This window comes from Sitodiplosis mosellana, unplaced genomic scaffold (assembly GCF_009176505.1).
Source record: "Sitodiplosis mosellana isolate CC-2019 unplaced genomic scaffold, AAFC_SMos_1.0 Smas_scaffold_6062, whole genome shotgun sequence".
Taxonomy (NCBI): domain Eukaryota; kingdom Metazoa; phylum Arthropoda; class Insecta; order Diptera; family Cecidomyiidae; genus Sitodiplosis; species Sitodiplosis mosellana.
In genome coordinates this window covers 331,216-344,195 of record NW_022601303.1, presented here as the reverse complement: position 1 = coordinate 344,195, position 12,980 = coordinate 331,216, and the positions used below count along the sequence as shown (strand labels likewise).

The 12,980-nt window shown below is 36.2% G+C and overlaps 1 protein-coding gene across 7 annotated transcripts in view; it reads right to left on the bottom strand.

The window, feature by feature from the left end:
• LOC129573334 (diuretic hormone receptor-like) overlaps window positions 1-12,980 on the bottom strand; it is an 86,238-nt gene that overhangs the window by 25,768 nt on the left and 47,490 nt on the right. For 2 of the 7 annotated variants that reach the window (XM_055453730.1, XM_055453731.1), the window contains exons 1-6: window positions 9,360-9,431; window positions 3,375-3,496; window positions 2,929-3,052; window positions 2,548-2,746; window positions 1,082-1,175; window positions 471-564 (exon numbers count right to left, since the gene is read on the bottom strand). In XM_055453730.1, coding sequence (XP_055309705.1) covers window positions 471-564; window positions 1,082-1,175; window positions 2,548-2,746; window positions 2,929-3,052; window positions 3,375-3,496; window positions 9,360-9,408 — 682 coding nt within the window. In that variant the 5' untranslated portion in view covers window positions 9,409-9,431. Of the gene's footprint in view, window positions 1-470; window positions 565-1,081; window positions 1,176-2,547; window positions 2,747-2,928; window positions 3,053-3,374; window positions 3,497-3,604; window positions 3,626-9,359; window positions 9,588-12,980 lie in introns of those variants that run through there. The other 5 variants (XM_055453732.1, XM_055453729.1, XM_055453736.1 and 2 more) reach the window with 5 other exon arrangements.

The following is a 12,980-nucleotide window of genomic DNA, read 5'->3' as shown; positions in this document are numbered from 1 at the left end:
GGCGTGCACGCGAAAAATATTAACAATGGTAAGTGATACCGTGGAAAAATGGGAGAGAAAGAAATAAAGAAATACATTATCAAGTTATAAGGCAAAAAAAAACACACGACGAGTCCTTAGGCAAAATATGAAATATGATTTATATTTGCTGTTTCTCTCTCAGTCTGTGTGTATGTGTGCGAGAAATTGTTTTTACAACTCAGCAGCTTGGATAGTCTGCATTTTATTTGTGTGATGGTCGGAGGGAGAGTCAACAGCGACAATTATATCAAGAGAAAATGAAAATTACCATCCAAACGTGAATGGTAACGTTTTGATTCTGTTTTCTCTTACACCCACACCCTCCGCTGCCACATTCAATCTTTCCGACACACTCATAAAATAGCGTAATAAAAGTGAGTCTTTCAGCTTATTACGTAGTAATTTGTGTGTGTGTGTGTGTTTTGGCCACTTTTTTTTCTGCAACCTACCTTCAACTAACATCCAAAAGAAGTTGGTTAAGCTAAAGTAGTGAAAAAATGTAACAAGTAAAACGCAACCAGCTCGTCCAGGCCGACCTTCAATCTGTGAAACGATGTAAATGGGAAAAGTAAATGTCAGTAAGGCAAATATATTAAAAATGAAAACGAATTGTGAGCGGCATGGTCTAGTCGATATTAAGCATATTGCTGAGCTGTTACGTCGACCCAACAAATTTATGGGAAAATTCGGAAAATATGCTAAGATTTCTGTCTATATAAATGTCAAATTATTATGTATACGTGCTAGTGCACCTGAAACTTTTCAACTAGAGAAGTTGTTTGTTATTCCGTTGAACCAAATTTTTTTTGCTTCGTTTTTTTTTCTGCTGCTGCTTTGCTAGAGCGCAACGCGCATTTCCCTGTTTCGATTCAATTACACTTTGAATATATATGTACATTTGTCGAGCGAGAGCACGATTTTTAATCATAACTTTTTCACATAAATTCATAGCAATAAATAACATTTTAACAGCGAAACCAGCACCGAATGAAAGCGACCATTCCACTTGGAAATGGAAATGAAATGAATGATGTTTTTTTTTCCACCCGGATTTTCATACCTGAAGCGATAGCGTTAGTATCCACAGGAGAGCTGATAAAATGTGCGTTATAAATAAATTCGCATGTATCGTATTTCGTAAACATCGAAGATCTCTGTAAACAAACGAATCGAGAATGACAGCACAATTTTATATACATTTTTATTTGGAAGGGGATTCGGTTTCGTCGCAGCAGAAACGTAACCAGGGAGCTTTTCAATTGGAGATGCATGATGGAGACACTTACAACGAGTATTGGTCTTTTTTCGACGTTCATCACTCAATGGGTTAATTTCTGCCCATGGGCAATTTGTATAAACACACTTTTCAAGGGAATTTTTATACAACAGTGAGTCACGTTCGCTGTTGCCGGATGTGATTTTCAGCAGATTTTGATTCAGTTTTAGCCATTGGAGCTAAAGAGAAATGTTCCAAAGAAAATTTTCTTTTCATTTTTTAGACAAAAATTTCAATCAAATGGTTGAACAAATGAATGTCCAAATATGTTTCATACAAATTTCTGTTGAGTAAAAAGAACTAGTCAGCCGATAGGCTTATAATAATAGACTATATATAGTCAGACAGTCATAATTAATACATTTGGCTGACTAAACTGGTCAATTTGATTGAATTTTTTCAATTTTGATTGAAATCGATTGGAGATAGTCTATTTTAGGACATTTTGACAGGACTTTTTGTGCGTATTGTGATTGGAATTCCAATCGATTTCAACCGATTTATTTTTGGTCCTAAAAATGTACATATATGGACTGGTAAATTATTTATATACCATAACATGTAATGATGAAAGAAACAAATCTTTATATTGTTCCGTGTATAGTGTGGTCATAAATTGTAAAGTCATTTAAATTAGTAAATCTCAATCATTGTACAACTATATGTAAGCATGAAGAAACCAAATAATAAACTTTTAACAAATTCAATCAAATTCACCGGTTTAGTCAGTCAAATGTATTGACTATGACTGTTTTTTGATTGAAATTCCAATAACAGTACGTATATACAGTGCCGTGCAAAATGTATATGTTGACTAATGTCTCTGAATAGTCAGCCATCTATATTCAATTGTCTCATCCACTCATAAATTGTATGAAGAAATGTGATTTTTAGTCACTTAATCATTTTTCTCCATCAATCAAGTCACCAAAGTCAAAAAATTTGCACAAGGACACTCAGTGAATATTGACTCCAATTGCAATTAACGGTTAGAAGACAGTGGAAAGTATATTTTTTTCCTCAATAATTCCATTCTTCATCCCATTTCTTCCTTAATCCCATTTCTCTCTTAATGGAATAAATTGATTATTCCATGACATCATTAGCAATACGGTATTTTCAATGCAAAAAACTAGTTCTCTTAAGCTTTTACTGGTTACGTCTCTGCGTTGATTAATTGTTGCACAGACATAATTTCCACCATCTGTTCTGAATGGTGTCTCTAAATTCTGAAAATCTGTTGTAATTACTTGAAATAAAGAAAAACAGCTACGGCTAAAGTAAGCGACACTAAGCTAATCGTGTATCCGGTATAGTAGACAATCGTTGGTAGTTCGATTCCTGGTTCGAATTCCGAAACAGCAGTTGCACCAGGAACATCGAGGCAAGCATCGTATGATGTGTAATTATCCCATCTTCCGTCGGCATGGCACCTCCGCGATGCATTCTCTGTGTATAGTGAGTTCGGAAAATGATACAAATGGTGTGTGGTGCAAAGAAAGAAATAAAGAAAGAAAGAAAAAAAATTGAGAAAGAAAGGAAAAGAGAAAAAAGAAGTGTAAGAATGGAGTAAAAAGTTGCGCAATTTATTATGTCTTCACTGAAGGGGGTTAATTGATTTTGTTGCTTACTTGTAATGTCGTAATGTACTCCTTTGAATTCGGCGAGGCAAGGTAAGTAGGCAAGTGTACCACGCAGCGTCCGCGGCCAGCATAGTATCGAATCGTAATGTGTTAAACAATATATCGAATTATCCTAAATGAAAGAGCGAGGAGAGAGAGAGCAAACAGCAAAAAATTAAATGGAGAGAAAGCACGGCGTGCCAATTCCACAACACTCTTCTTGAACTATCCAAAGGAAAAAAAGTTCTTTGGCGCAATAAAAGTTCATTAAGGAAATTATGGTAATTTTTCCTGTGTCTCTAGAGCCCCAGAAAAAAGAGAACGAGAAAAAAAACGGGCTATCACAAACGATAATAATCTAGGATACTTGAAACAAATCCGAAAAGAAGAAGAAGAAAAAAACACAACCCAAGCGGACGGAAGTGAGTTTTAAATAAAATTATGCTGATATTTACCTCGTTATGCTTTTCAAGTTCGGCAGTGAGCATACATTGTAACTCTACACTCTCGTTTAATTTTTGAAAAACATCCGATGGGATGAGCTCACTGTTTTCTATCGTCGCCACACTGAATGGGTCTGTAATAAAAATGGACAACCATAAGCGCTTAATATTTACCCTTTATAATGAACAGAAGGTAGAAAAAAGCCTAGAGAGAGTATAACAATAAATTGTGACAGACGAACAGTACACAGATGATAAAGACACACCGACAAAATGAGATGAGGCACACGAAAAAAACAGAGTACGGTGTTCAAATTTCCGGAGTAAATGCTGTACACGCATAGGTAGGATAAAATGGATGGTAAAACGAAAAAAAAAAAATATTGAGCAAAGGAGAGATATCGAAACTGAAATCATGATAAGATTGAAAAGAGATTGTTTATTTTTTATTTTCAAAGGAAACAACCGTCATTCGTACAATGACAACAGTAAATGCTTTTTCAATATACGATAAAATGCCGTTTGAGCTGCTCACTTGCGCGCGTACGCCAACTTCCGAATTAGGAAGATGAGTATGATTAACACGGAAACTCATCATTCACACAGCCTACCGATCGAAAGATAAAAACAGAAAGAAAGAGAGAAAGACGGAGAGCGAAAATATTTCGGCTGGCTGGCGATAAATGCGAGGATTTTCTTCGGTAACAAATCCAATTTCCACGAAACAACATTATTTCATCATCCACTTTCGGAGAAAACACCGTAAATCAGCGCACACAATTCAACGTTTGCATGGCAAAAAGAAAAAAGCACATACACATAAATTCGTTTAGATCGAATCTGACAATTGTGTGTTAACACAATAAAAACAAAATCATTCACATTCACAAAAATGACGTTTTTTTTCTGTCTTTTTCATCTCTTTGGCGGTGGCTTTTCATCGTCTTTTCGACAACCATCCATCATTCGCCGAAAAAGGTAGAAAAAAGAGGGAGGAAAAAAAAGAGGGGGAGGTAGAGAACAGGAGATAGAGAGAGAGCAAGGTAAAGAGCATGGGAAAGAGACAGAATCATAGTCAGAGACGCTGACATAGAAAATGAATCGACGGTAATAGCTTAACGATTGGTTTTCTGTATACGGCTCGAAATAGATATACTGCTAACAAACCGCGGCCAATACCTAAAAAAGCCTCGGCTATTCTATAGTGCATAAAGCCAGACATAAACACAAACAGTAAACGTATGAAAATAGACATATTTTTCGTTGTTGTTGTTGGTTATTCTAGGTTGGTTTTTGAAGGGCGACAAAAAAATTCGTGGTTGTCATATCGCTCTTGGGCCTTATCGCTGCCACACACATCGTTGTTGTCATAGAAACATTATATAGGTATTAGATTGGTATTTGCAATCGAACTATTACGGTCGAATAGAGACAAAAGAATGAAAGACATACAAGCAAACCCACAGAAAAAAAGTGATATTATTCGGTGTATTTTCTTTTCTCTATGTGCATCACGAGATGAATGACGAGACTAAGCTACACAAGGAGCTTCGAAAAAAAAATGGAAATTGGTCGAATGTATAGTATAGGTACATGTATGATTCGCAATACAGATTTTCGTTAAGCCAAGCATTCCAAGCATTTGTTCGTCGGTTGTTTTGTTTTCGTTTAAATGGTGACTGGATTTCTTGCCATTTTATGGCCAGTCTTTTGTGCTGTGTTGTGGATGATGGTGCAATGTAATAGCATCAGACCGGTTGACATATACCACGACAAATGATGAATCTTATTGATGGCACATCCATTCAAACAAATTGCTCGTCATTTTTTTCTTGCATGAAAATTGGAATATTTAACAAACAGAAGAAAAAAAAACCGATGTTCTTCATCTGATTCTGTTGCCCTTGTTAGATGACATACAATCACCATCATCATAATATTATTGGTCACAAACACGCATCCTCTAATCAGATTACGTTTTTATGCTCAGATTTTGTGAGTGTGGTCATCAGGTCACCGCGAATGACTTATTTGTTTGAAGCTGTAATGCAACCTCAAATTGAAATCTTGCACAGAAATTTTCCATTTGTGCTGCATTTGTAACAGAAACCTCATTCCAATTCCGTCTCAACCAAGCACCCATGAATCATACACTTAATGAATCGCGATGATGACTGATGATTATAATCATACCGGGGATTGACAAATGAAAAAAAAAACATCCACACAGTTATGATATAAATCAAATCATCTCCAACCAAAACCCGAATGGATGATGCCAATAAAACACAACACAAATCTGTCCACGCTTTTTATTGGACTTTTCTCAAGGAAATTTTATGGATTTCCTTCCGTAATGGCATTAACATAAAAACCAATTTATTCTCATGTTAATTTCCGACATTATTACGGTTTTTGTTTTTGTTTTTGCTTTTTATTGCCCAAAGATGTTAACGATCTTCACAGAAAAAGTCGACAAATTCGTTTCTAATTTCGAAATTGAGAAAAAATGAAGCAAAAGGAGAGAAAAGAAGGAGAGAGAGCAAGGAAAGAGAGAGAAGGATAGAAAAGGAAATAGGACAAGGGAGAGCGAAAGAGAGAGAAAAAATGCCATCTCAACAAAAAATAAAATTAAGAAAGACAGAGAAATGGGCGAAAACTTGTAGAATAGTTTGGCGAAATTTATGAGTAATTAAAACTTTGACACACGATCATAACATCTGGAATATCACGACCAAAATTGACTGCACGACAATTCAATTCTCGTTTGAAGTAGTTTTGAGATGAAAAGTTTTCGCTTTGTTTTCTGGCCTGAATTGAGTTTCAAGACGAATGAGAACAAAAAGGCCTGTAATTATGAATGAAAGCCATGCATCTGGTTTTGAGGTAAACACTTGAATATGTTTACTAGTGGTGGTTATGGTAATTTTGAAACTGACTTAAGAGACTTCAGGTGTGTTCAGAAATTATCTCCAAGTTAAAGTTGGACAAATGGTTTAAAATTAGCTCTGATTGAAAAAATGGATTTGTCTAGTCAACGATTTTCTTATTGAAGGAAATGACCTTTTGAAATTCGTATGTAAAAAAAAAATGATCAAAAAGAAATTGGCTCATTCAAACGGTGCAACATAAGAAATTGCCCATTCAAACGGCCGAAATAGAAAATCGCTCATGGAAAATCCAAATCAATTGGATGAATTATAATCGCCATTTTGCGACATAAATAACCCATGGAATTGTCTCGAATTTGCTGCTTGTGAATGAATCGCTCGGTTCGAAACGAATTTTGCTATAATTTGAATGAATTTCCATACATAAATATCCGTAGGCTAACCGAAACACAGTGAATCAAACACACACACACACTCAGTGATGTTTGATTAAATTTTATCGCTATTTATATCTGATTTCATTTGAGATAATGTCTTAATTAATCCAGTTTTGGAAATAAACATTTACTTGGAAAATGAAGCATAATGAATACGTGGGCCTCGTAAACATTTCATTGTTTTGACGATAATATTGTAATTTTGATTCACAATTGGATAATGTATATATAAAAGTGTGTTGCATCAATTTATTCATCAACGAAAATCGGCAATGTTGTCGACTTTGGTACATTATTTGCTCGGATTTGTTTATCAATTTGGTTCTATCGTTGAGACAAGTTCAAAGTCAGGATTTCTGGCCCAGGAAACAAAATGAAAAACATTTTATTCGTTGGGATAAGAGGAAATAGACTAAAAGTAAATGGAAACGATTGAATATGCATTTGAATGAAATAAACCGTTGAGCGTTGATTCGATAGCAGCAAATGTAATGAAAATGGAGATGTATTGATCAATCCAATGTATTATCACTAATTTAGCTCCGAAACCGAGCGAAACGAGGCGAGACACCAAGTATAATAAGAGATTAATTTGTAAAATAGATTCGTTTTTGCAATTTTTATTGCTGTCGTAGACTTGCACGTGTGGAATTTTTTTTTGACTGGGAAGCCAGCCAGCCAGCCAATCAACTCAATCTAAAATCCAAATCCAAAAGCCAGCCAATTTCGGACTTTAAGCTGGGTAATAAATGACTCAAATTGATTATGTCGAACAAAATATACGAATGTAGTCCGCTTCAGATATAGTAGCCTGATAGTTAATCTTCACTGCAGATTCTTCAGTTGAAATGTCCGAAATTGATCATCTGGCTGAAAGAAACGCTTCGTTTCTATACAAATTTTTTAAATTTAATCAATTTAGTCTTAGTTGTTTGCAGCTACATATAATTGAGTGACTGTTAGTCATTTTATTTCCACACACACTAGCCAGATGGCTGCGCTTCGGTCAGCTCGTTTCAAAATATCTGTCCAAATGTTTTGTTGAGAAAATGAGTTGAAAATGGACTCCATCAAACTTTGGATACAACCGAGTTATTTTACCTAAGTATACCCGGCAAGAATTGATAAGAACGCAATTTTCAATTTTAATTTCAGCGACTCTATTCGACTGAGCGGCTCTGATCCTTAGACTGGTTTTGAACCGAAAAAGATGCAAGAAAAATTATGCGTCCAATATTCATTGGTCCAATGTCAAATTAAGGCAGAACATATGCACTTGCAAATATTCCGTTATTTTGAAGAGCAACCTGATAAATGACGGCGTATGAAATGGCATAAGTCATGAGAAAGGTTAATATAGCATAGATGTCTGTGGTGGCTTGTGTGTGGTGTTTCTTTGGTGGCAGCGGCAACACATCAATGAAAGAAATGAATTGCATAACATGTCATTGAGACGGCCAATCATGCCGGTTTCCATTTCGGTGTATGTCGGTGGATATTTCATTTGTTGCATACATTAAATGTAAGCGCCAACCGGAGCGTAGTAAACAGCTAGACGGTGCTTTCGTTTGTATTGGTTATTCGCCCGAAAACCTGAACTACACGATGTTTTTTTTCGGTATGTTCATGGGAAATGGGTGATTACTGTTGTTAGCTCGTTCGGTCAAATATTGTGTGGGTAATCAAAATGGTAGATGTGGTGGAATTTGCTGAACGAAAACCAACCGAGAACACACACACACACACCGAGAGAGAAAAACACACATTTCTGTTTTCGTATCATCGTTGAACTTCCGAAATTTACATACATATATGTGTGCATGGTCCAAACATTGCGGTTTTTTGACGAATAAGCCATAAAAAGCAAATTTATAAAAGCAACCACTTTAATATCTCATATGGGTATATATTTTGCATTTTACGTGTATCGACCAACACAAAATTTGTGGACTTTTTTTTTGAAAATATGGCGCTGAACGAAGTTGCGGCGCAATTTCTTTTTCTTCCCTTGTTTTTGATTACATTCCAAAGCTTTATATTTTGCTTTTTCGGCACGATTAAAGGAAACAAAAACTCATTGTTTTTTTATCATTTCTGCGCGTTCATCACATTTCTATTAGATGAGGTCAAAGCCGAGAGGGTTACAAACGAAATGAGGATTTTGCTGCTCATCTCTCTTTGGCCCAAGTATATGTATGTTCGGATTCTTTGTATGCATTTTTCTTGACCCACATACCCACATCAACTATCCGTCTATTTTCTGTTCATGATTTCCGCTTTATGTCCGGCCACTTCTGTGCCATTCGCAGAATTGCCAGTCGCACGAAAAACCAGTTCGCTTTTTCCGCATTAGGCAATCCATAGTAGCAGAAGCAGCACAACCACCAACAAAATATTACACATTGATTATGGGATTTTTAATCGTTTTTGAAGCTACCGAGACTTCGGAGAGAAACTCGGAGACCAAAGAAATGGTGCTTATATGCAAATCCGGTGATGAGTTTCTGGCCACCAAAAAAGTTAACCAAACCAAAACAAAACCGTACACTCAATATGGGCCCATTCAAAATACCTCACGTCAATCAGTCAAATGCGAGCGAGTAAAAGAGAGAGGTAAATGCAGCGTTCTAATAATAATTTAATGTGAAAATCTAGACGGAATTTTAAACCTGTCTCTTTACCGTTGATAAACACCATAACCCAACACCAAAATGACATTTATTGTTTTTACTTCCACTCCGACTTCTGTGTCGTTGTCGTCGTCGTCGTCGTCGTCGTTCGTTTCGTTCAATTTTTTTTTTCTTTTTCTTTTTCTATTATTTAATTCGATGAACTCTCTTCGGTTTTCTTTCACAAACAATTTCGGTGGGTATGTGGTCAGTGCCACTCACGTGTGTACAAATCATACTGAATTCCAGATCAAAACTGAACCACATCGCATTGTTTTTTTTTTCGCTCATTTTCGGCAGTAGCAAATACTGGAATTTTTCGTCACATGTTTTAGAGCAATGTTTATTCGGTGATAATAGTTTTTTTTGTCTGTAGCGCAGCGCGCACACAATTTTAAGATAAGATTTGAATAGATTTCGTTTAGATAAGCATTTTTGAATAAGTAGAGTGTTAAATTTTGAATACTAAACAAATTCATACGAACGATGATTTTCTTCGCTTTCGCACGTGATTTTTATGGTCTATTCCGTTTTCACAATTCGCGCGCTCGCTCACCCACACACACACTCTCTCTCACTCTCTCGCCGTTTAAATAAACGGAATGTAAATACGTATTTCATGTGAAATCTTATCTGCGAGTCGTGAAATCGCTTAGCGCTACTTGAAATGAGTTTTTTGCGCTCGCTGTTTTATTTTTTCCAATTTTATTTATCTGTGTGTATATATGAATTTCGTATTACGGTATATGCATCGCATTACTTCTGTTCACCCCAACAACCGACGCAATTTCATCAAAAGCAAATTTTTCGATGCAAGATCTTGCATGCAATGAATGAGAGCGACAGGAGGAGTGAGATAGAGAGCGACAGTGATAGAGATGGAGAAAGAGACCTCGCCAATAATAGAAAAACCGAGAAGGAGTTGAAGCGGTATCAAACTATCAAAAAAAGAAACCTTCCACCACTGATTAACAATGAAACTTTGAATAAATTTTCGTTTTTGCGTCGCTTTTCATGTTATTTGTGGGGTTGGAGAATATCATTTGTGAACTGTGTGCAAAAACAAGAAGCTGCTGCTTGCCTCGTCATCACCATCATCAGTTCAGTGGGAGTGTGTGTGTGTAGCTGTTTGTCTGTTATGCGAGTGATTACACTTTTTAATTGTGTATTAGGAAAGAGCGCGCATCAGTGCGTGCGGTCTGACAGTAACAGCCAACAAAAACAAGAGCAACAACAGAACGGCGGCAACAGCATTTGCCGTTACTCTGCTTGAAAATAGTTTATGCACACCAAATTAAAAGAGACAAGTGAAACTACGCAAAAAAAAACCGTCTCAACCCGCTGATTATTCAAATTCTCTTCTTCGTCGCACACAAAACATAATGATTTGTTTATGAAATCACAGCGCATCACTGTGCTGCTTTTTTTTCCCTTTTCGGTTTGTTTCACTGCGCGTTTGTGCTCTTTTTTTCCTGTCAGCGGTTTTCGTCATTACAACATTTTCGCTTTGTTTAAAAAGTTTTTCCATACCAAACTATTTCTTTTGTTCTTTTTTTCGTGTTTTGCGTGTTCCCTTCATTTTCTTAATTTATTTTCGACTTTCTCTTCTTTTTTCCCAGATCGTCAATTCAATTATAGTTTCAGTAAACTTTCAATTATTGAATACACTTGCGAAACCGCGATAAGTTTACACTTACAGCAGTTTTCCTTCATTAAAGTCAAGGGGAAAACAGTCAATCGCAAGCAACACAAAAATCTGTTCAGCGAACTTTTTCTCTCGGATCGAGGGAGGAATTGCAAAAAAAACCGTCTTTGTGAAATCGAAGCAGGGAGAAAAAATGCGCTCGGTCGGACTTTAGATAAATTCCTGAAAACATTAGCTATCGGAAGTGAGAGCGAACAGCTTATAGCAACTCCATTGGCTGATATTTAATAGAATCAAACAACGGAAGTGCGACCTATTTTGCAACGAAAAAACAACACTCTTGTTAAACATTTTGTTCCGTTCAATAAAAGCCAATGTTTATTTTATCTCGATTTCCTCTTCGCATCAGAAGGTCAATGAAAGACTAGTGTTCCTGCTGTTGTTGTTATTGTAACGACTCTAATTGAACTTATTATAAATTTAGTGGGCATTTTGTTGCTTACAAATTTCCACTTTTGAACCATACATTTTTCAACGATTCTCTCTTTATTCCGCTTATTCCAATGAATTCCCTTGAAAACTTCGGGCTTTATAATATTTTTTTCATCGAATTTCAATATTTTCTTTGATATTTTTCTGTATTATTATTATTTTGTTTATTTTTTGCTTATTTATTCGTTGAATTTCCCATTTTTTTAATTTTTTCTTCCTTTTTTGTAGAAAATTATCCGATGATTTTTCGATTTTATTCACAATTTCTGCTTCAAAAACGGAGGGCTGTTCGGTTTTCTTAATTGGGTAATTGAAAAACAAAATTCATTTTAATTTTCCGCTTGTTTTGTCCATATGATGGTTTGCACTTCTAGGAAGAAATGTGTATTCTTCTCCATCATTTTCTGTTTTGTCCATCATTCTCTCTATCATTTGCGTCTATTTTAAATTGTTTTTCCTTTATTGTTCCATTTCGCTCCATTTGATTGATTAATTTTGTTCACTGGATAATTCACGGAATCATTTTCTTTTAAAGCCCCATAAAAAGTGCAATAAGAGTAAGCAGAAAAGTATTGAATTGTTTTGCATGTATATAATTAAATTAAAAAGCGTGGAACAACCTTGTAGAAAATAACAACAAAAAATCGGATAAGTCTTGGTCAAAAGAATGTGTTCGATCGAACTTTTATGGGTCGTCAAGATCGGCGATTTGAATCTGATCGATTCAATGTGGCTCTTCCAAGCACTGCTCCATACAAAAGTACATTGAAGATAGATGGTGTTTGTGTGTGCAGCCAAGACGACAACAACGGCGACGACGGCGACGACGACGACGACGACGACAATGAAGATGCTGTCCCATAAAAACGACGATTGTTGGCATTGAAATGTGTGCTGTAATAGAGCCGAGGAGAGCGAACCCAAACTCATCCACACAAAAGGCGCAGTAATAACACTATACCGATTCAAAAGTTACGAGGGAGCGAGAGAAAGAACGAAAGCAAGATGTGTGCCTTGAATATTAATCGTTGCCTGATTATTCGTTCGTTGCGTTTTATATTATCATTGTATTTTCATGTGTCATTGATTTTGAAAACGGCAGTGTCGTTCATGTTCTATCTCTCTTATTCTCATTTGAACGGTTCAATGGTTACGGTCGTCAGGTTACACACATTACTCAAACCCCTGCCGGCTTTCATGGTTATTATTGTTATCAGTGTCGAGCTGGTTTGCACGTAGCGCAAAAAAAGGGAAAAAAACGCGACACGCGGAGAGAAAGCGCCATCGCTCCATAGCCGTGATGAGAGCAAAAGATTTTCATATGCATTCGCATTTGGTAAATGATTGTTGATGCTTGGGATTTGCACAACTAGCAGCAGCAGCAGCAGCACACAAACACATTTCAACGATGAAATGATGCGTACGTTCTTTTCTTCGTGGGTTTTGCAATGGCTGAAGAAAAACAATGCACATTTCGAAATATT